General features: G+C 40.8%; 1 protein-coding gene across 2 annotated transcripts; it reads left to right on the top strand.

The window, feature by feature from the left end:
- Positions 15,274-23,999, top strand: LOC8076783 (alpha-humulene synthase). Of its 2 annotated transcripts, XM_002450473.2 has the most exons (8): positions 15,274-15,368; positions 16,962-17,078; positions 17,186-17,453; positions 17,830-18,208; positions 18,410-18,631; positions 21,055-21,187; positions 23,072-23,320; positions 23,440-23,886. In XM_002450473.2, the coding sequence occupies exons 2-8, from the start codon at positions 16,977-16,979 to the stop codon at positions 23,734-23,736; spliced, it is 1,650 nt and encodes a 549-aa protein (XP_002450518.1). In that variant the 5' UTR covers positions 15,274-15,368; positions 16,962-16,976; the 3' UTR covers positions 23,737-23,886. The 2 variants fall into 2 exon arrangements, with proteins under 2 accessions (XP_002450518.1, XP_021316718.1); XM_021461043.1 differs by lacking the exon at positions 15,274-15,368 and having other exon boundaries at positions 15,375-17,078; positions 23,440-23,999.

The following is a 24,361-nucleotide window of genomic DNA, read 5'->3' as shown; positions in this document are numbered from 1 at the left end:
TGATGCTGAGACTAGGTATTCGGCTATTGAGAAACTGTGCTTATGCTTATATTTCTCCTGTATTAAGTTGAGGCATTATTTGCTATCGGCCGAATGCACTGTTATTTGCAAAGATGATGTGGTCCGGTATATGCTGTCTATGCTGATTATGAGTGGCAGAATCGGTAAGTGGATTTTAGTATTATTGGAGTTTGATTTGCGTTACGAATCGGCTAAAGCGGTTAAGGGACAGATTATGGCCGATTTTGTGACTCAACATTGCGGTACAGTGGAAACTTTGGAAATTGTACCTTGGATACTCTTCTTTGATGGATCCACGTGTGACCGGGGGGCAGGGATCGGCATAGTGTTAATTTCCCCTCGGGGAAGGAAATATGAGTTCTCCTTGCCGATCGTTGCCACATCAACAAATAATCAGGCTGAATATGAAGCTTTGATAAAAGGGTTGGAATTGCTAAGAGAAGTTCATGCTGATGCTGTTGAAATCTTTGGGGATTCTATGCTGGTTATAAATCAATTGGCTGGAAACTATGAATGCCGAAGCGAAGTCTTGATAACTTATCATGAAAGGAGTATGCAACTGTTAAAGGAATTTAAGGACTTCCGATTAGAGCATGTTCCTCGATTGCATAATGAAGAGGCCAATCGGTTAGCTCAGCATGCCTCGGGATATCAGCTCATGATTAATGCAATATCAGCAATCGGTGCCGATGATTGGAGAAATGAAATTATTGATTATTTAAAGGATCCATCTAAGAAAGTTATAGGCGTGTTTGGTTTCAAGCTACTAAGTATGTGCTCCTCGAAGATAAGTTATATTACCGAACTATTGATGGGATTCTTCTCAGATGTCTAGGTGACGATGAGGCTAGAAGTTTGATGGGAGAGATCCATGAGGGAGTGTGTGGAGCACATCAGTCGGCATTTAAGATAAAGTGGATGATTAGAAGAAATGGGTATTATTGGCAGACTATACTTGAGGATTGCTTTAAGTATTTCAAAGGGTGTCAGGGATGTCAGAAATTTGGCAATATTCAAAGAGCGCCTGCATCGGCCATGAATCCTATCATCAAGCCTTGGCCGTTCCGAGGATGGGCTATTGATTTGATCGACTAGATTTATCCGCCATCCAGCAAAGGACATAAGTTTATTTTGGTTGCCACCGATTATTTCACTAAGTGGGTTGAAGCTATTCCTTTGAAGAAAGTTACATCGGCCAATATGATTGATTTTGTGAAAGAGCATATTATTTACCAATTCGGAATCCCTCAAACAATTACTACTGATCAGGGTACTATGTTCACATCAGGGGAGTTTGATGAATTTGCAATCGGCATGGGGATTAAAGTATTGAACTCTTCTCCTTATTATGCTCAAGCTAATGGGCAGGCCGAGGCATCTAACAAAGGAATTATCAGGCTTATTAAGCGGAAGATTGAACAGAATCCTAGAAGGTGGCACACCTTGTTGAACGAAGCCTTATGGTCATATCGGATGGCTTGTCATGGATCAACCAAGGTTTCACCCTATCAGTGGGTGTATGGGCATGATGCAGTATTACCTTGGGAAATCAAGACTGGGTCTAGGTGACTATCTTTTCAAGATCAATTGGCTGCTGATGACTATGCTACTTTGATGACAGATGAGTTGGATGATCTAGCAGGACATCGGCTAAGGGCTTTGATGAGCATAGAAGAGAATAAGAAGAGAGTTGCCAGATGGTATGATAAGAAGGTAAAAGCTAAGGGGTTTGCCAATGGAGACTTAGTATGGAAATTAATCTTACCGAACGGGACCAAAAGTTCAAAATTTGGGAAGTGGTCTCCCAATTGGGAGGGTCCCTATGAGATAAGTCGATCGGCTCCTGGTAATGCCTATATTTTAGAAACTCTCGAAAGAGTTGAATTTCCCAGAGCATTAAATGGCAAATATTTGAAGAAGTACTACCCCAGCATATGGGTCGATGCATGAAAGTTTAAGTGCCGATAATAGTCCTATCTGCTGGATCAAAATGTATCTGGAGCTGGACTTAGTGTTTTAAAAGGTGCCGATAACAGTCCTTTCGGCTAGACCAAGATACTGAGAGTGCTCAAAAGGAGAGGGTAGGATGTATCGCCGATGAAGAGTTCATATGTTCAGCAGCGCCTGGATTATCGATATGGCGCATAGACAGATCTGGTTGGCTTCTTCTATCTCCTTCACGTCGTCATCGGCAGAGCCCTCCACTGGCTTCAGCTTCTTCTTCATTTGCAGCGCCTTGCGGCCATGGACATTTCGCTCTTGTTCAAGGAGTTTGATTGCCTCAGGCAGCTGGTTCTCCTCTTGCTGAGCTTGGGACAAGGCTTCCTCTACTTGCTTGAGTTCTGCCAATAGGGCTTCTCTTTTTGCCGACAGATCAGAGATCTTGTGTTTCAGAGCATCTCCTGGGGACTTCAAGATGCCGATGTTCTTGTGCTTCTCATCGGCAAGGAGCTTCATCTTCATCATTTCCTCAGAGAGTTGGGCATGAGCCGCTCTATCAGCAAGACGTTGGGCAGCCGTCTGGTACTGCAGTTGACGGCTCTCTAGATGTGCAGCTTGAAAAAGAATTTCTTCAGCATCGGCGGGGATTTAGCCTCTAAGGGTCTTGAACAAAGCCTTGGCTGCATCAGAATCATCAACTAGTTGGGCTGTGTCTTGATGGAGGAGGGCCGACAATTCTTCCAATTTTGCCCTGATCTCTGCCGATGTAATTCCAACTGCTCGGGAGGAACTTGCTTCCTCACCTTCATCTTCGGAGATGTCGATGGTGAAGGAGAACAAACTGTCGGGAGAGTCCTGCTCCTGAAAAAGAAATGAAACAAGTTATTCTATAGTCAGGTGTTGATAAATGATACAGACAGGGATTGGGTAACTTACTTGTTTCAGAGCAATCTCTCGCCTCTGACTAGAAGATGCCGATGGAACCACAGGCTGATCGGCTGGGGTTGCCGATGGAACTATGTCGGCTGAAAGAATAACAGAGATAATCGTAAGACAGAGGAAACAGGGTCATCGGCAGTAATTTCGTAGAAAGTATGTTACCCTGAGGAGGACCAATACTTGTCTGGATGGAAGAAACTACCGATGCTATAATGGAACATGCTGGATCGGTAGTTTGCTCATGCACGTCAGCCGATGTGTCGTGTGGCTGAGGTACTTTTGACTGGGGCTCTTCTGGTTGGGGTTCTTCCACTTGGGGTGCTTCTTGTGGCTGAGAAGGAGATGGTACCTGCTATGTCTGTGTTTCTGGAGATGAGGGAGAAGATTCTACCGGGATTGGAGATACTGGGGGAGGAGGAGGCGTTGCTACTCTTTGGCGCTTTGCTTGTGCTCTAGTATGCTTGGTACCTTTTCTCTTCGGCTGGCTGGACTGGGGGGAGTCGGCACTTGTACTTCTGGTCCTTGCCGATGCGCCGGTGTGCTGTATCAAGAATGAGGATTCGTGAGTACAAGTGTAATAAATGTAAGAATGGAATCGGTATGAATGAAAAAGTTTGAACAGTTACCTTGAAGGCCTGTGCTAAGGTGGAGGCAGCTACCGATGGAGACGTCTTTGTACGCTTGGTGGTGACTTTCTTCAAGCGCACGCCTCGATGCATGATGGCAGCCAAAGTGGGAGCGTTGTTGCCGATTGAAGAGATAGGACTTGATGGAAAGAGATCAATCGGCTTGCCACTCCTACTGACCGATGGTAGTGTGTTGTCAACCTGTCATATAACACAGAAAGTGAGTTACCGATGAGAATGAAAAAATAAGAAGATTGGAGTATCAGTTTAGAAATACTTACAGTATCATCGGGGACTTTGTACTGAGGGTCGATCATGCCGCGGTATGTAAGAGCTAATTTGCAGAACAAATGCTCCTTCCATTCCTCCCACCATTGTTTGTACGCCTGAGTGATGAAGAGGGCCGGGATCCACTCTGATAGATCTGCATCTGTATCGGCATTCGGCGGCAGTTGGGCTACTCGGGTCCACTCAAGAAGGCTCGTGATGGTTTCCCTGGGTTTTATCACATCGGCATAACAGAGGGCGATCGGCAGCTGACCGAAAGCTAACTGACGGGCTAGTGCCGATGGGTTGTAAAACTCATAGGTCTGGTTGGAAGCTTTCCCACTGCCAAAGAAGTTTATTGGTATAGCTATGGGAGTGATCAGTGCCATCATCACATCGTGATCCTTGTTGAGAGCATCATTGAATGGATGGAAGACCAAAGGAAATATGGTGTCTGGATCTTCATAAGGCATCCATTCTCGCTGTTCTCTGGTTAGGCCTTCATACAAGGTCTGGAAGAATCGGCTGACCTGGTCTGCGTTGCCACCTGTGCCAGGCAGAACAATGACAGCCTCGCCAAAGTTCAGAGGAGGGTGAGTTGCTGATTCTTCTTCATCTAATTCATAATCCTCGGCTATGTACTTGGGGAAGCATTGTGTGAAGAGGTTGAATTCAAGACGCTTGTGCATGTGGAGGCTAAGCCACATATTGATTAACCACTAGGGTCCTCCTAGTTTTCCGATGGACTCGCTGAGCAGGAGTTTTCTGGCTACTTGGTGGAGGAGGTGGTATGCAGAGCCAAGCAGGTATCGGCCGAGGGGAAATCGGCCACCATTGGCTAATCTCTCTGCTGCCGATAGGTAGACAGAGGTTGGTCCTGCCGATCGACCGCAGAACATGAATTTGTCCAGCCACATGTTCAGGAAGGTGGTTTGCTCCTTTATATTAACAGGCCCCGTTCTACGATACTTCTGAATGTATCCAGACCAGCCGCTGATAGCGCGGGTTTCCACTTTGGCACTAGGCGTGGTGTCAAACAGGAGACTACTATCGGCAGTGGATACATCTAAGCCGGTGAGCATAAGCACATCGGCAAGAGTGGAGGAAGCAGGGCCATGGCCAAAGACAAAGGCATTGAGTGTGTCTGACCAGAAATATGATGCAGCTATTAGCAGTGACTCATTCCTATGCATATCGGCAATGGACAACCTGATGCATTGGTCTAATTTTCTCTCACCCCACTAAACTTCATTTGAGTGGCTGACTCTCAAGAACCAATCCTTCCATCCCACGGTAGGACTGGGCCAGGAACGGAAGGTATCCTTCCATAGATCCAGAGAAAAATTCTCGGCTCTAAAGGGGTTCTGTTTGTTTCTGCGTTAATAAGATCGGTGGGATCTGGATCCCCTAACGGACCAAGACATTGGAGGTGTGGCTGATCGGTAGGGATGACAATTTTATTGGACAAATCCTAATGGTTTTGAGGGTAAAGAGAAGAACAAAAGAAGAAAAAGAAAAAAAAGAATGTTCAGTAAAATAAATTGCGGATGAACAGAGATATGGCAAAAGTACAAGAAGTAGGGTGATGAACTGACCTTTGGAACAGCGAAGTTGATGGCCATCTCCTCGCAAACAGGGGATCGAAGACTTTGAGGTTGGTGAAGAAAGGGCTTCGTTGGAGTTCTTCGAGCTCCCGAAAGGCGCTGCCGCTAGAAAAATGGAGTTGGGGCTGTAGAATGATGCGATGGAGAAGGAGTACCCGAGAAGGAACTATTTATAGGACAAAGTGGGCAAGGGTAAATCTGACTTATCACTTCGCCGTATCCGTGAAATCCAAGGATACTCAGGAAGATATGATAACTGTTCGCACGGTGATCAAGGGATTGCGCAGGTGATTTGACAGGAAGCGGTCGTGATCTGGAGATATTTTACTGTGCGAGATTTCCTGGTCGGTCCATCGGCAGCGCCTTGTAACGATAATATTGCCGATGGACGGATAAAGTGGAGATATCCGTTTGGGAGGATAAGATACTTCACTGTACAGGACGTCCTGGTCAGTCCATAGTATTCGAGTTATCACCTTTGCCGATAGTAAGGTCAAATCGGCTGGCACGCCTTAACGTTTGAATCGGGTATTAGCCCTTTGTGTTTGCAGATCAGCTTTTGCATCAACATATGCGGTACGTGCGTCTTCCTTCCTTCTTGCTTCTGTCTCTTTTTCTTCTTTCTTCTCTAGCTCCAACTCTTCATCTCTGTTCTCCTTCTCCCATGCTTCTAATCGGGCTAAGATCTCCTCTTTCTCTTTCTTAGCAATTCGGTCCATCCTTTCAGCTTCTTCTGCCCACTCACTCCATCAGGGTGCTTGTGTGTTCTCTTCTTGCTCCGTGAAGCGATCTTCATATTTCACAATCTTGCCAGGGAAGTCTTCCCATCTGCAGTGAGGCTGAGCAGTCTGACGGTGGGCTTGGCGTCTTATCCTATTGGGTTGCTTTCTGATCTGCGCATGGTTAACTTGTGTTTTAAATTGACAGCGTACCTTTCTGGTAGGTAGGTTGATGTGGATATGCCCTTATCCGATGTAGATGTTGGCATTGGCTGTGTAGAGGAATGGTCTTCCCAAGAGGATCGGAGAATCATTGTCTCCCTGCATGTTAAGAACTAGAAAATCTGTGGATATATATTGTTCTTGATTTCTTATCGTGACATTCTTGACCACTCCTTCAGGGATCCTTAGTGATTGATCCGCCATCTGCAGCTGAATACATGTTGGGTATAAAGGTAAATCAAATAAGTCATCATATACCTGTTTTGACATTATGTTGCAGCTTGATCTAGTGTAGCAGATGGTGTGAGGGAAAGTGGTGTCTTTGATTGTGCATTCATTGATTAGAACTCCTAGATCGCCTCTCTTGATTGGAAATGGCTTGGGTAGCATATGATCTTTATCTATGTTGAGAGCGGTGATCAATTGAGTTGTTTCCACAAGTGCATTCTTGGTCCTCCATCTTCTGTTGTTTCTATTGTTCTTCTTCTTCGGTATTGATTGTTGTTCTTGCTCTTCTTGTTGATGGAATTACTTCAGGGCTGCAGGAGCTTTCAAGACGTGGTTCTTGAATGTGAATCTCTCCTTCTTGTCCTTGATGGATAGGACAATCTTGACGTACTCTACATAGATGATGGCTATTGTTGTGCACATGAATGGTCTGCCCAAAATGATGGGTGCCTTCTCATCTACTCCTGTCTCCGTGACCACGAAGTCAACTAGGACATATGATTGTCCCACTCTAATGACAACATCTTCTAGTACTCCCTCAGGGTAGCAAATGGACTGATCTACAAGCTGCAAACACATATTTGTGTACAACAGGGGATCATTTAATATTTTCTCATAAATTACCTTGGGAATGATGTTGACACTTGCACTGAAGTCATATATAACTTCTGGAAAGCTGTGGCATCCTATAGAGATAGGAATGACAAGTCTTCCAGGGTCTCCCATCTTCTCTGGTAGAAAGTGGTCAATCCACTGTACATCTGTAGGCTCAATATGATATTGGGTTGCATTGTGAATATCAACAAGGTTAGCAGTTTCTAAATCTTCTGGTTGGCCTAGAATCTTGACTTTTTCCAATGGAGGAACAGCAGCAGCTAATTGAGCTAATTGTGATTCTAGCATTTTATTAAAACTATGCTGATTTTTTATGGTAGAAGCAAAAGTATCCATTCTAGTATGTATGTTTTCCAAAGTTTTATCATTTGATGTTAGTTTTCTAGTCATTTGATCTAGTAGTTTGGATTCACTAGTAACTAATTCTGCTAAAGGCGAAAGGTTGTTATTAAAATTATTATCTTGGTTGTTACCTTGGTAATTACCTTGTCGAGGTTGTTGGTTCCACTCTTGATTTTGTTGAGGACGATAGTAGGTGTTATTGTTGATGAAGTTCACATCCTCTTGCAGTGTAGGGAAACTGATAGCTGAGTGCCCGTAGTCTCCACATTCTTCACATATCATATGGGAATCATTGATGTGCATGACTTCTTTTCTATGTCGAGATTCTTCATGATGAGGTCTAGCTTGGCAGTGACCATGTCAGCTTCCTTGAGATGATGGATTCCTCCTCCTTTCTTTCGAGGCTAAGTACGTTCTTCATTGCATGTTGAATTTGAGGTCATCTTGTCAACAAGTGCTTTAGCATCTGAGAGCTTAAGTGACAGGAAAGCTCCCCCAGCTGTAGCATTAAGAGACTCAAGGGTACTAGAGATGAGCCCATGATAGAATGTCTGCATTAACAACCACTCCTGTATCCCATGATGAGGACAGTCTTCAATGTAATTCTGGAATCTTTCCCATGCTTCAGTGAATAATTCATCATGTTGTGAATTGGAAACTTGCAATCTTCCCACGCAGAGCATTGGTCTTGGCTATAGGAAAGAATTTTGCCAGGAAAGCAGTCTAGCATAGGTCCCATGTATTGTGTTCGTCCTTGTTGTTGTAGAACCACTGCTTAGCTTTCCCCAATAATGAGAATGGGAAAAGACAAAGTAAGATAGCATCTTTTGATACTCCTCTGATCGTGAAGGTGCTGCAGATCTCTAGAAAGTGTTGTAAGTGTGCACTTGCATCTTCATGAGCTTTTCCATAGAATTGGCTGGCTTGAACCATGGTAATGAGAGAAGGCTTGAGCTCGAATCAATTCTCCCCAGTGTTGACTGTTGGTCCAGTCCGAATGTTTGCTGTTGTTGGGGCAAAGAACTCTCGCAGTGTCTTCTCAGCCATGTTTTCAAACATAGGAGCTAGGTTTTCACCTAACTGCTCTTCTGCTTGTTCTTCTACTTGTTCTTCAAATTCTTCTTCCAATATTGGAGCTGGCTCCTTTGAAGAGCTAGCTTGAGCAGCAGAGGGTGTTCTTGATGGTGACTCGAATTTGTCCCTTACTTCTACAAACTTCTTCTTTCTAAGGAGTTTCTCTGGATCTTCAGTAAAGTTTCTTGGAAGAGAAAAACCATTCATTCATCACCCTGCAAAAGATAAGAAAATAATAATGACTAAGGGTGCACCTGATTGAGTTAGAAATTGATTGGTAGTATGACTTTATCCATGTGTATATATGTTATGAATATATCCTAAGTTTATTGTGCCTTCCTCGGCAACGGCGCCAAAAATGCTTGTTGACATTTACTACCATCATCACTAAAAATAGAGGTAAACCCTACCTCTAGCAACAACGACAGAAATGCATGATAAATAATTAACTTGTCAATTAGAAACTAGCCACTTCTTAATTACTAACATTCCTAAATATGAAGTAGGTTGTCATCCCTAATTGTAATGCTAGGAAACTAATCAAGTGCTCGGAGAAGGCAGACAACGCAAGATGGCAGGCGGATGCGCTCCTGCATGGTTCAGCGAGGATTAGAATGGCATAGAGACTGGTAGAGCATTTGGAAGGAAACTCAGAAGCTTCGTTACCACATGCGATGCTCGGCAACTCCTTAAAGAGGCAACCGAGGCGATGGAATGGTGACTACAACAATGGCGGGTTGGACTCTGATGCCGCGAGATCCAAACACCGTGGCTATTCGCAGTTAGGGCTCGTGGCGACCTTTGACGGAAACGAGATCAAGGAGTGCCTGGCCTTCTTATAGGGGCACTCAACAAGTGTGGTTGGCAAGGAATCCTAGGCTGCCCAGGATTTGATTCTTGAATAGTGTCCGGTTCGACCACGGCTGAAGGTAGTGAACGCGGCTGACCAGTGGGTCCCACCTAGCGGTGACTCAACAATGCGGGGCCGATTTGCCAGAGAGAGAAGGAGAGCTAGGGGAGTGCACGAGTGGCCTGGGCCGGTTGCTGGTCCGGGGGTGGCGCTAGGCCGACTAGCACCACTAGGCCAAACGCATAGAGGGTTGTCCTTTTTTTCTTCATTTTTCCAAAGCCATTTCAAATGATTTTTGAAATTTATTTTGAATTTTGACAAAGACCACTCATCTCAATAAATCAAATGCATATTCAATCATATTGCTAAACTTTAGGGTAAATTTAAATTTAATAAAAAATATTATTTTCCCATGAGCACAAAGATAACAAATTAAATAAATTTTCCTCTATTTAAAAGGGAGCAAATTTTCGGGTGTTACACCCAGGCAACGATGTCAGAAATGTTTGTTGACATCTCTAACACGATTACAAATAGGAGGGTCAAACCTTTTTCCTAGCAAAGGCATTACAAATATTCAGGACATCTCTTGGTTGTCATCCTCAACACAACACCAAAAGATATGATTGTACTTACGATCATAGTACTATAGATAAAGGTTATCAGCAAGCGCATAGATAAAATACACCCATTGTAGCATTTCACCCAAGAAATTTCTAGGTATCGTTATTTATAGTTTTACCACTAGGAAGGCACTTGGAGGTATAAACAATAAAATCTATAACTTACACTTATGATAAGAGTTCCACTAGATCAAACTCAAAACAAGGATCAATCATATCATAATAAAGGATAATTGATAACAGATCAAAGCAATCCGAAAAGGGGTTCCATCGAGCATTTTCCTATTTAGGCATGACTCTAGAAAGAACTAGAAAATATAGACTAACTCCTAGGGTTATAGGTCATTGAGCTACATTGATTAGTGCAATTACATCTAGCAACTTGGTTAGGATAACCTCGCATTCATACTCAAGAGACATTGCTAAGGTGAGTTAAGAACAGAGCAAGACACCACCCCGCAACTAAGCCTTACTTGTCCTACCTTCCCGATCTACCATATGGCCCGGAATATAGGGTGCATTCGCAAGTAAACAACATATAAGCACCACGCTTACACAATATCTACCACCCACCCCTTGGTCATCGAAATGAGTGCTATACAAATAAGGGTATAAACACAAAACGACTCCAACTATACTAAATATACAATCAACATAGGCGATGAACATTATAATTATGAATCTAGAATTATAACAAGTCATATCAAGTATTTGACTCACACATGAACTAGAACAAGAACTAGAAGAACACATGAACTAGACAAGAACATGATGAACTAGATGATGAACTAGATGAACTAGAAGAACAATAGATGAACTAGAAGATGAAGACAATGAACTAGAAGATAAATAGCACAAATAGTTTAATAATATTGAATACAAGAGAGAAGTATAAGGTTGTACCTATCCTCCTCGCTACTACATCCGAATCCAAGCGTTGCTTGCCTCCTCTAATTCCTATTCTTATGTTCTAGCTATGCCGTAGTTGGTGGAGCTCTAGGTTATCCTTTCAAGGTACACCTCTAAACTAAATGATGGTGGATTGAATGAATTGATGGATACGATAGATCGAGCTCAGGGGACTGCCTCTGCTTATATACCTTGGTGGAGTGAACCGCAGCTATTAGATCAAACTGACATAAAGCAATGGTCAAGATGCATTGTATAGGTTTGTTGGAGGCCACCACACGAAGGGGGCCCACCTAGTAGTAGGACCAGGACGACTGGCTTGGCATGTGGGGCTGACTAGCCCCACCTATCAGTTGTCGGGCTTCCACTTCATTCATGTGCCTTCTGGTGTCTTCCACGTCCTTCTAGATCCACTTTCCGATCTGTTCACGTAATATGTCTTGTCATGGATGGATTCTTTCCATCCCAACTTCTGGATAAATCCCTTGAAAATATTATTTCACATAGGTGTGGAATCTTGTCGGTTTAGTCCTTGGTCTTGTTATGGTGATGGTTCTAGGGTCTTCTAGAGTCTTCCGAGTCATAACCATCAAGGACTTTCTCTCTGGTGCTCCGAATTTGGCAAATGATATGTCTGTCTCAATTGTCTTGACAAGCTCCCTGTGATGGTGTGCTCAGATTCTTCACTTGAGATACTTTTATATGGTGAAATATTGAATATCCTGCAAGACAAGTGAGAACAACACAACTTGTGGAACTCATTCGAATAAACCCCTATAACCCTACTTTACACATTGTTTCAGATCTCTTCTTGGGTTAATTAACAGTTAAAAATTAGAGTTAATTACCATCAATAGTACCAAAGAATGCTCCACAACTACTTAAAGATATTTTTTTGATACAATGTTAGAGTCGTCTCTAAACAACACGTGGCAATTTTTATATGTTACTTAGATAGCAGCTATGAGGTTCTCAGTTTCATGTGTACAATCAGTTCTAGTATGGTATTAGATTCAATTAGCTTGCATTGTGCCCAGCATGGAGCCGTCATATTTCGAGGAGTCATGCATGTGGCAAAGCTGGAGATGAATCTAAATTTGACTTGATGATATTGGAGTGATCAAGAGAAGGGTGCATAGCTACATGTGGAGTCATCGACTATGGAGTTGTTAGGATAGTAGAGGCTATTGTTTGTGGTGGGTCTGTGATGAATACTCATCAAGAAGCTCTCGAGGAGTTGCAAAGAAACAACTAGTCAGGTGTACATGGAGGCTTATGCATGATGAGTTCAAGGTCGCAGAATATTTGCCAAGGTGGAGTTCGTTAGAATACATGTTTTATATTATGCATGAGTTTGATTATGCTAGGACTCTGAGTTGTATTTGGCGGTATAGGGTAGGGTTCGTGTTGGACTCTATAACCCGGCCTCCTCATAAATATGAGAGGATGGTTGCCATTAAAACTATGATGACATAGTGACAGGTTCATAGGACGATAGTGGCACATTACCGAGACCCCTAGAGCTACCGGTGTTGCTGGTATTGGGGAGGAGCACCCGCAATTGTGCCATGGGGATTAGGATTTGATGGAACCTTGTTAACAAATATCGTGCCTCTGGTGCCATCTATGATCTTGCATGTTTTGTAATCATTCCTTGAGGATTAGGCTTCTACTGAACCTCGTTAACAAATATTGTGCCTCTGGTGTTGTATGTGATCTTGCATGTTCATCTCAATAGATTCAATCAATGCTTCCATTTGTGGAGTTTAGCAGATAGCTTGTCGCTATGGGGCCCATAATCCATGCTTGTTAGAGTGCTTAGTGAAATCTGGCCTAGCTTGCTATACCCACGAGTCGGCACCCCTCAGGCCTAGGTCCACCAGAGCCCACAACAAACCTAGGCCATGGGCCTAACTCAACCCAAAATACTAGTCTAATAGGTGAGGACTACCCCCATCTTATATGTTGTGCTCTCTCACCATTAATTATTGATGTGGGACTAAAACCTAACAATCTTCCCTCTCATACATTGGGCCCAATCTTCATATCACACTATACTCTATGATCTTCGGAAGATATTTTTTCCAGGCCCCAAGTCCATGCTCATATCACACACAACCTGTGTGACCTCCGAGTCATTAACAGGCTCCCCCATCACTATATGACCCCTAAGATTTTCTAGGTTTTTGTGGCCATGAGCTCCAATTCCACTTGTTAGAGTGTGCAGCAGATTCTGGTCTAGCTCGCTATACCCACGAGCCGGTTTCCTTTGGGCCTAGGTCCACCAGAGCCCACATCATACCCAGGCCTTGGGCCTAACTTAACCCATAGGTTGGATGGAGAAGGGCCTGATCTACAAGTGACATGCAAGCTCTCTTCCCACAAGTCAGATGGAGATGGAGAAAGGTCCCACATATACACATGACATGCAAGCCATCGGGCCCCATATGTCAACTAGAGATGGAGAAAACTCCTACAGGTACACGTGACATGTAAGCCATCAAGTCCCACAGGTCAGATAGGGAATGGTCCACAAGCACAAGTGGCATGCAAGCTGTTGGGTCCCATAGGTTGGATGGAGACAGAGAAAGGTCCCAGATGTACACATGGCATGTAAGTCATCGGTCCTGTATGTCGGATGGAGAATGATCCTATAGAATGGAGAAAGGACCGAGCAAAGACTTTTATGATGAATTGTAAGCATCATGGATGATTAACTGTAGGTCCCATAAGTACACGTCTGATGAAGACAGGTCCCACAGGTACACATCGGATGGAGAAAGGACTGAGCGGGGACTTTATGATGAATTGGCAGCATCAAGGACGAGTAACTGTAGGTCCCACATGTACATGATGGATGGAAAGGACCTTGTGGAGATTTACGACATAGTGCTGTTCATTATAGATCGAATATTCGTCATAGATGTGTAATTAGTTTAATTGTGAAGCCCTGGTCATCATAGTTTTAAAGGAGATCGTCACAGATGAGCAGGAATAGTCATGCGAGTAATCTATGACAAAAACCTGTGTTGTTCTATGACATTTTCTAACGATATTTGATTTTGTCATAGATAGGGAGGGTTTGAGGATCGTCACCACTGATCTATGACAAAACAGAAATATTCGTTATAAAAAGTAATCTTCTATGCCAGTTTCAAATTCATCATTAAGATTTTCATTATAGAAGTGGATATTTCTATCTTCTTTAGCACCACCACTCTGTCCGGCGGATTGTTCTCAGCTGTGCGGGTGAGTGAGTCCCAAACGCTTCACTCAGTTCACAAATCAGAGCAGCTTTCACTCCAACTCGATGATTCAGAAGCCAAAAAGATGAGGATGAAGTGCTCTGTACTAAAGGCGTCATCTAAAAATCTATCTGTCTATCTATCTATCTATCTATCTATCTATCTATCTATCTATCTATCTATCTATCTATCTATCTATCTATCTATCTATCTATCTATCTATCTATCTATCTATCTATCTATCTATCTATCTATCTATCTATCTATCTATCTATCTGATAGAAAGATATTTGGCTCTCGCTCACTATATAGTAGAAGATACTTCGTGCATTGCTGCGATCGAAAAACTAAAAATGACATGGCTATTAGTGAAAGTTAGTGGATAGCTTGCATTAAGATGTTGGAAGTTAGTGGCATGACACAATTATTAGTGGAAGATTATGTGGATGCCTTGCATGTTGAGATAGAACTTGATGACGTGGATAGCTTTCATCAAAAGGCTGGAAGTTAGTAGCATGACACGGCTATTAATGGAAGATGATGTGGGTGCCTTGCATGTTGAGGTAGAATTTGAGATGACGTGGATAGATTGCATTAAGAGGTTAGAAGTTAGCGACATGACATGTCTATTAGTGGAAGATGACGTGGATGTCTTGCATGTTGAGATAAAACAAATAGCGGGGATTAGCTTTATAAGAGATATAGTTTGAGATGATGTGGATAGCTTGTATTAAGATGTTAGAAGTTAGTGACATGACATGGCTATTAGTGGAAGATGACGTCGATGTCTTGCATGTTGAGATAAAACAAATAGTGAGGATTAGCTTTATAAGAGATATAGTTTGAGATGATGTGGATAGCTTGCTTTAAGAGCTAGGTTGGAAGTTAGTGGCATGACATGACTATTAGTAGAAGATGATGTGTGCATGTCTTGCATGTTGAGATAGAACTTGAGATGACGTGGATAGCTAGCATTAAGAGGTTGGAAGTTAGTGACATGACATGGCTATTAGTGGAAGATAATGTGGATGTCTTGCATGTTGAGATAAAACATATAGTGAGGATTAGCTTTATAAGAGATATAAATAACTCACTCTACCTCTTGGGCCTCAGATCATCTACAATTGAGAAGGAGAACTGCCGGTACAATCCTTGATTGTCTTCCCTCGCATCCAGACCCACCACCCACAAACACACACACACACCAATGACTACATGCAACTCAACAATTAGAATGCATTTCACTGTTTGTAGATGTTATTCTATTTGTCGGTGATGTTTATATTTTTATCGATCTATATATACATGTTGTTATTCTCTTTTTGGGGGCTTTCCGTAACAACAGAAAACATATGCATGTTGTTTTGAATTTATTGTCTACTCCATAATAAGGAACGGCACCTACTAGCTACTTGTTTTTCTGAGCATTGCTCGTATGGAATTCACCCAAAGACCACCAGATCCACAGAACTAATAACACAAGATGTAAGTTCACAACGTTCTGCAGGCAGCTCGTTTAGGCATCACGTGCGCCCAATTGCCCACACATACACGATGTCTTCCACACACAACTAAAAGACAAGTTTGTAGCATCATCCTGTAGATACAAAAACAAATGCATGCCACAACTTCTTAATATCATCGTAAAGGTATTGCAAACCCGACAAGCACCATCGGCGAAATAGTCTCCTACAATAATTGTCCTGACTATGTTGAAGTATCATCCCCTGCATTAATATTTATTAAAGATAAAGTAATATTGATTATCATGAAGAAAAATTATAATGGGACCTTGTTTGTGGTTTTTTTATTTCTCTTTATAAACGAGGACCTATTTGGAGCCGTTTTTGCAGTGACTGTAGTACGTAGCTACGGCTGCAACTCCATCTCACATATTACTGTACAAACAACGGCTGCAGCTGTTACAGTAGATGCAGTGAACATGCTTCATGTATTTACCATCGAGATCTGTTTCTTTTTTTGTTCACGTCCTTCTTATTAACTGCTGGCATGACCAAGATTCTAATGCTAGATCTTGTTGTGGCTTTAGATAGTGCTACCCACAATTAGTAGCCATACAAGAACATTGGTTCCAACAAATAAACCATGACATTAAGAATAATTTACCCCTGTGCTAGCGATGGAAGGGCTAAACCAAGACAGAGCTCTTGGTCAATATTATTTTAGCTATATGTCCACCTATAAGATGATGTTTGTTAATAGATGCTATATGTCGACCGTCCAAATGAGATTATGAGGAGCTGGGGAGTTAATGGAGGCCACCAAAATAGCTCTACCCAAAGTAGCCAGTTGTGTATGCCTGCGTTCACATAGACACATAGTGGACTAGGCAAAGGAGGAAAAAAAGAAATGGTTGTATTTGCACGGATTAAGGAAGAAAGGTCAAACTTTGGATTTCTTTGATACTTATACACTGCCATTATTGGAACAGTCCCCAATTTCAAAATTCATTCAAGCAACCAATCAATCAGATTAATCTAAAAATAACTTGACAAACATGATGCAACTATATAATGTTTGAAATAGTTTGAACTCAAGTTAGTTTTTAATAATATGGTTAACTTACAGTTATCATCAGAATTTTTTTGCTAAGAGCACTTTCATTTTAATTTGTGCATTGTACAATAATATATGTATAATTATTTGATTACCTTTTCTTTGAAACTCTATATGGATAATAACCTTTCGTTCCCATGTGACGCATGTGTTCCATAGAGAAGAAAAGGTGTCATGGGAGACCTGGACCCGAAACGACCATCAATAAGGACACTGGAGGAAAGCAAATGGACTAGATACTTCATGCAGCCTAGCCCTTTACCTTGCTCTAGCCAGGTAGAAAATACGTAAATCCATATCTACATACAATTTTCTTTAATCTTCTCACATAATTGCATTGGCTGTTTATTTTATTTTAATTGTTAATTATCACCTATCAAAAGCCCAACCAAAGGATTATGGATAGGCGGGATGAACTTGTGTGGAAGGTTCGATGCATGATCCAAGGGTTTATAAGGAACACAGAAGATTTGCTTCTAGGAATGAAGACTGTTGATGCCTTGCAACGCCTTGGCCTTGGCTACCATTTTGAGGAGGACATTTCCAAATTCATGCATATTCTTAGTAGAACTTCAATGGGGGGAGATGACTTGTTTGCACTCGCCCTCCAGTTCCGTCTGCTAAGACAGCATCACTACAATGTTGCTTCTGGTACGTATCAAATATCATGAACATTATTACTTACATTAATTTCTGCAAATGGATAAGCAATGATTTTACTTGTTCTAGGTATTAGAGATCTCTAATGAAGTACCTATAAAAAGTAAAATATTTACTTATCATGTAGATTCATGTACTAACATTTGGTAATAGATTTTAATGCATACATTAATTATTTTTGCCAATAGAACGTCAAGCCATATTATATATTAAGTCCTCCTGTTCTATTGGCAAAAATAATTAATGTATGCAATAAAATATATTACCAAATGTTAGTACATCAACTATATGGACACCTACAAAATAGGTTTATACAAGCAAAATATTCCAAATACATTTAATTAATTTGTAATAATATTGTTTGTAGAAATTTTCAACAACTTCATGGATGAGAATGGCGACTTCAAAGATGCTCTGCGATCTAATGTTGATGGTTTGCTCAGTCTGTATGAGGCAGCTCACCTTGGTAAAAGTGATGAGGATTTGCTCAGGAAGGCAATAATCTTTACCAAGGACTGCCTATCATCCCTAGTAAACGGTGGCCAACTGCCCAAGCCCGTCCTCCAGGAAGTGTTGCATGCACTAGATTTACCAACTCAGCGCAGAATAAAGAGGCTTGAGGCCAAGCTCTACATCTCCATCTACGAGAATGGTGATGAAAGTAATCAAGATATAGTTGAGCTTGCTAAGCTTAACTTTCACATGTTGCAGCAAATGCACCGTGATGAAGTCAGGACTATCTCACTGTGAGTAGAGAAAATATTCTGTCCATCAATAATGCATAATCTTACATAGGTAGCCAAGGGATCAATCAAAAAACAAAAAAAAATATGAACTGCTTGGCCCTATTTGACACTTTAATGATGGAAGATGCATTTATGTTAGAGATTACATCGATTAATCAATTGCACAAATATGGTGACTTTTAATTCAACTTCTTATTGAAGGTGGTGGTACAACGACCTAAATCCTAGTAGCCTTGGTCCGTATATGCGAAAACGGCCAGTTGAGTGCTACTATTGGGCTTTGGGTATTTTCTACGAACCCCAGTATGCTAAGGCACGGATAGTGTTAACAAAACTGTTGACATTATTGACAATGTTTGATGATATAATCGATTCATATGGAACCATGGAAGAGGTTCATCTGTTTAACCAAGCAGTCCAAAGGTGTGTTCTTGGAACTTCATCACTATATGTATATTATGGCTACTCAAATTGTTTGTGCATGGTAGCAGAACTGAAAAAGAATGAAAGTCAAAAAATCTAGTGCAAATCATAACCTCCATAAAAACTCATGCAAACCACGGCAAAAAAGTCATATAAATTCAACAAAAAAATCACACATGTAGATGATATAATGATACACAACCTTGTAAAATATCTTGTCCAAACTTGATTTCGTTTATGAGATATAAAAATAACAAATTTCAAGCCAGAAAGTTGTCCACATGATCTGTTAGAAATTTGTTATTTTTATATCTCACAAACAAAGTCGAGTTTGGACAAGATATATTACAAGGTTGTGTATCATCATATCATCTATATGTGTGATTTTTTTGATGAATTTATACAACTTTTTTGCTATGGTTTGCACGGGTTTTCACGGAGGTTGTGGTTTGCACTAGATATGTTCCCTTTTTTATACAAATATGGTTTGATTGAATCATCAATACCAACTAATTCACTACAGGAAACTGGAATTTCCTTGGCGGCCCCAAATTTCCTTGGAGGCCAAAATCAAACCGCCAAGAAAATGATAGTTTCCTTGTCGGTGCTACTCCACACTCAAGGAAACATTATTCCTTGCAGGTTGAATCCTATCATTTTTTATAATTCAACAATTCGATCCAAACAATGTGTTTAGTCATATTTTTATTTTTTTGTCTGACAAGGTGCCAAGTTTTAGAATGTCATTCAATAAATCAACAAAAGAGGTTTCTACCTCATTGTTATTCTTGCTTCCAACATCATCATAGTTGATGGAAACCTTGCTACTTGCTATCAGATGCAACTTTTGGTGTCTGGTATGGACACCATTCCTAGACCACAAGCCCATAGTCACATTATAGATTTTCCGCAAGAGTAATCTAGGTGTTTCTATAGTATCCATAAGGATCAACGTGAACTGATCTGTGTTTTTCTAGTTAACCCGACAGATCCATCATAACATGTAGTGCAGATTTTCTAGGGCATGACAATGAAGTAGTGAGATTGTTGTTGTCTATGGAGGCATCGCTAAACCTGGGCCAAGAAAAACTTGCCAAGTCCTTTCATCACATATAGATTAGCAAGCAAGAGCCTCTCTTTTAGCGAGCTAGAAGCCAAGCCAGCGGGGTTATCTTACCATGGGGCTGCCCATGTGACTGGACTGGGCTCATTTGGGCAGGATGGATGGGCTTGTTGGATCCATTGTACGTGCCTATTAGGTCCAGCTGCAGAATTGTTTATTGGATGCCCAGCTACAGGTCATTAGTGCTCTCTCTCTATATATAGACACACAATTATGCTTGCTTAGACGTCTTAGAGGGCTAACGGAGCCCCCGTCCACTTTGGGCTTTTCTAGTGTGACACTCCACAAGCAGGTTACAAGAACAACAGGTTGAAATTCCTGGCTGACGACGATAAATTTCAGTGTAGTTGGAGAAATTCAGCCAACTGTTCTTCAAATCATAGTACCTTTTGTAGAGCAACTAGATCTAGAGAATTGACCAAGTCTGCACAAATGCCTCACTGTCAACTGGTACATTATATACCACTGAAACATAGTAACATAATGGAATAAATCCAAGAAGATGTTACAACTGGTGCTAAGTCGACGACTTGAACTTTTGGTGAATCTAACCATATGAGCAACACTCAATTTGCCAAACAACTATTTATTAAATAATGAAATAGTGCTATATTTTGTTCAAATTTATTTTTTTTAAGATAAGTTACCAAAAAGATTGTGCCATTTTTGCATGTAGTGCATAAAGTCACTGTCACTTATTACATCATCCAAGACTTGGATTATCTGAATTACGTAGAACAGAGCAAGACATGGATTACAATATCCGCCACGTTGAAACCAGTACCTATTCTGAGCGACGACCACCATCGCTATTGCCTTCATGGCATGGAATTTCACCAATATCATGTCGCTTTAACTCTTTCCACAGAAATGTCAAAAATCTTTGCCCCTAGGGTGATTATCAGTTTATTATTAAATGTAATATCATTTTCACATAACCATATGGCCCAAAAGAGAGCAGTCACCCTCACTAAGGCTGCATTGAGCATGGTCTATGGCAATTTTGACTAGATGACAAATAGAATTACTAGCAACTAACATCTAAGTAAGAAATATATGTTGAACATTATGATTACAAAAGTTACAATATGGACATCCATTCCAATTTCTTTCGACTAGTCTATCTTTAGTCAAGATGGCGCCTCTTCCCATATACAACAGCAGACCTTAATTTGAGTGAGTGTGAGTCTTAACTTCGTACCCATTTTTTTAATAAGAGCTGGATTGCATCGAATGGATTACAGTCTTTCAGATTTAATTGCGGCTATCTCACTTACTTGTTGTGGTTTTCAACAAATAGTTGGAATGAAGAAGCTGCTAAACAGATTGGGGACGGCTACTGGTATTTAATTTTCCATATTTCCAAGACTCTTGAAGAATTTGTGTCAAAGGATGGTGGTTCACCCATGGCAATTGACTGTTTCAAGGAAACTGTAAGTACAAAGTCCATGACATATGCATACAAACCAACCAATTTGTTCTTATTCAGGGTAGGCACTCCAAATCAACAGTAATGGAGTAGCTAATGTATCTTAAGATGATATGCTCTTTTGGACAATGTCTTAACGCAAACCTCCTATACAGTTTTAAAAATTTGAATATATATGTTAAGGGGGTGTTTAGTTCCCCATGACATGCAAAATGCAAAATGCCAACTACTTTAGAATGATGGAATGCAAAATACCGAAAATTTTAGGGTTATGTTTAGTTTTAACCAAAATGCAGAATTTAGAGGGCCTCTTGAGGCTCTTTTGGGTTTTTTTGCCTCTTGAGGCCAAAATTCAAAATGGAGAATAACCATCTTTTTGCCCAAAAAATTGCATGGTGTTTAGCTCCATTATGCAAAATGATGGACTAGAGCCCAATTTTTTTTTGTAAAAAAAGGGGAACTAAACACCCCCTAAATAACAAATTGTTATTACAGTTTGATTTCTCACATTACGTGGTCATGAATTTCATTTTGATTGTAGAAGTCTTCACTTATTCCAATTTGACTGAAAACGTAGATTGAACACACATCATTTTCTGAAACCCTTTTTTGAAGAATCATATTTTTTATTATTGCGGGGTTTTAGTTATGTATACAAATTTATGATTTATGCCATTTTATTACAACTTATTTATGTTGTAGTAACACATTGGTGTATAATTAAGATATTTTTGTGAAACACTACTATATCAAATATTTTTGGAGACGAGCACTTTGTATTAATAGAGACGGGTAGCGAGGTGAACCTACTTTCCAGAAAACTCCAAAACAAAAAATTTAGGGTGTTTCAGGAGTCGAACCAACAATAATGCCTCTATCGGTACACCAGACACTCATTCTGATTTTTTATGAGTGTAACTTGATACACAATCAAACCAGAAAATTATTGAGCCAAAAGCCATACCTTAATTTAAGTCAGAATACACATTTTACCTTTTTCCAACTAGGCCATGTACCTGGATAGCTAACACATAACACTATGTTGACTATATAAGTAGTGGTATCTATAGAGCCCACTCAAAAACTAAATGTCTTGGAGTGGAAAAACTAATAGTTACACATGAACCGATTGTTTTCGTTGTTCCACCACTATTTTCCAGTGGAGACTATCTGTTGCACCACTACGTCCCATGAGTTATGAGAACAAAGAAATATGAGCTAGCTATTGCTCCTCTCATATATCTTCATGAAATCTAATCTTGGCCCTTATTTTATTGATGGTATGGTGTTTCGGTACCTCAACTTGCCGTGAGTCAAATACCTTACATCCAAATTAATCAAATTACTCAAATTGACTATGATGGCATTGGTCACTAAAATGATATGCCTCAAATTAAATAGGTCCATTGCGGCACAGTATATAAAATGTTTTCTGCAGAAACAAGATTCCAGGTTTATCAAATCAAATCACAATCCACTTAAGTCCTTACATTTGAGTATCCATATGCATATGTCAATTGTTTGAGGACAAATGTGTCTATTCATGTTCACTGAAAGAAATGAGAATCACATTGTTTCTCTAGAGATAAAAATATTCATCAAAACAAATTGGTAAAATATTCAAATCCAGGAAGCATAAGGAAATCAACTAGTAATCTATAAACTGTATTTCTGGATGTCCATAGTTACCACTACATCAAGCCACATGTATTGTTCACTTATTATGACGATAGTTGAATTATGTGTGCACTGTTCAGCATGTAGTGTTTTGAAAAGTACTTCAGTAGATCATTAACTAGACCCAAAATTGAATTGGGTCATGAACTTGACAAGCCTTTTGTGTTTCCAACTGATGTGTTTATATTCATTCCATTTTACTCAAAATTAGTTGAAGGCGGGAAGCAAGGCTATGGTACAAGAGTTGGTATGGCGAGAAGAGGGACAAGTGCCAACAGTGCACGAATATCTCAAGCAGGGTGCTGCAGTGAGCATATTGTACTGGCCAATAGCCGTCATATCCTTTGCTGGAATGTTCCCAAGCGATGATGAAATTTTCACATGGGCTGGCTCCTATCCCAAAATTATAGAAAGTTCAACAACCTTGTGCCGCTTGATGGACGATGTTGCTGGACACGAGGTAACAACACACAACCAAGAACATGCTTATCCACACCGACACACACAAGCACACAAACAATCCAGATGCTTATATTATATATATCTCCTCAAGGCTCAACTGTGTATATATTTTGACAGAATGAGAAAGAAGAAAGAAGCAAGTGTGTTACTGCAGTCGAGTGCTATGTAAGGGAGCATGGTGTCACTGTTCAAGAAGCAAAACAAGCATTGACCTGCCTTGTAGATGAGCAATGGAGGTGCATCAATCAGGAATTATACAAAAGCGATCAAGCAGTACCAATTGCATTGCTAGATCCAGTGTTAGACCTTGTGCGTGTGATGGAGGAGGTGTACAAAGGAGTTGACATGTACACCAAGTGCTCTGGAGTGGTAGACCCAATACATAAGCTGCTCAACGAGTGTGTCGAACATTGAGGATGATTCCTGGCGATGGGAAAAATGCATGTACTAGCATGCTTTCTGTCTATTGCTGTGTGGTCTATCCTACATGTGTAATGCATATTGTGTATGTATGCAAACTCTGTCTATTCAGCATATACATGACAAAGCATGGCATGCTATATACATAATGCTTTCGTGTGGAGTGCTATATACAAGACTCCTTGTAATCACAAACCTTTGTGTATGTCATGTATTCTTCATGCTAGTGTTTGATAATAAATTATTTGTCTTGGGTACACGGCGATGTGTGTAGATATGATTTAAATTAAAGTGTCCCCCCACCACCACCACCACCATATACCCCTTATGTGATCCTTCTCCTTAGCATCTGAATCCGATATATGAAAGAGTTTTCATAGGCTCTTAGCTGCGACTACATAGTGGCTCCTGATGACAACTGGAAACCTTTCCATTTGAACCATATGTTAAAGGGTTTTCATAAGCGCTAAACCACTTGCATGGACATGGCTTTTTCAAAGGCCATTCCCTTTATGTCTCTAAAAGCCATTTCATTTGTTTTAATTAAGTTGAGTTTGTCAATGAAATTTTTGGAGGGGTATATATAGAGTCTGTATCCATTTCTAGTGAAATTTTGTAA

Source organism: Sorghum bicolor, chromosome 5 (assembly GCF_000003195.3).
Source record: "Sorghum bicolor cultivar BTx623 chromosome 5, Sorghum_bicolor_NCBIv3, whole genome shotgun sequence".
Lineage (NCBI taxonomy): Eukaryota > Viridiplantae > Streptophyta > Magnoliopsida > Poales > Poaceae > Sorghum > Sorghum bicolor.
The sequence above is the reverse complement of the archived record's forward strand: the minus strand, read 5'-3'. Positions and strand labels throughout refer to the sequence as shown.

What these genes read in the sequence shown, in the direction of transcription:
- LOC8076783 (XM_021461043.1), top strand. Translation starts at nt 16,977, where the DNA reads ATGGGAGACCTGGACCCGAAACGACCATCAATAAGGACACTGGAGGAA. An exon ending in CTTTACCTTGCTCTAGCCAG is followed by an intron (nt 17,079 to 17,185) that starts GTAGAAAATACG and finishes ACCTATCAAAAG; the next exon opens with CCCAACCAAAGGATTATGGA. An exon ending in TCACTACAATGTTGCTTCTG is followed by an intron (nt 17,454 to 17,829) that starts GTACGTATCAAA and finishes TATTGTTTGTAG; the next exon opens with AAATTTTCAACAACTTCATG.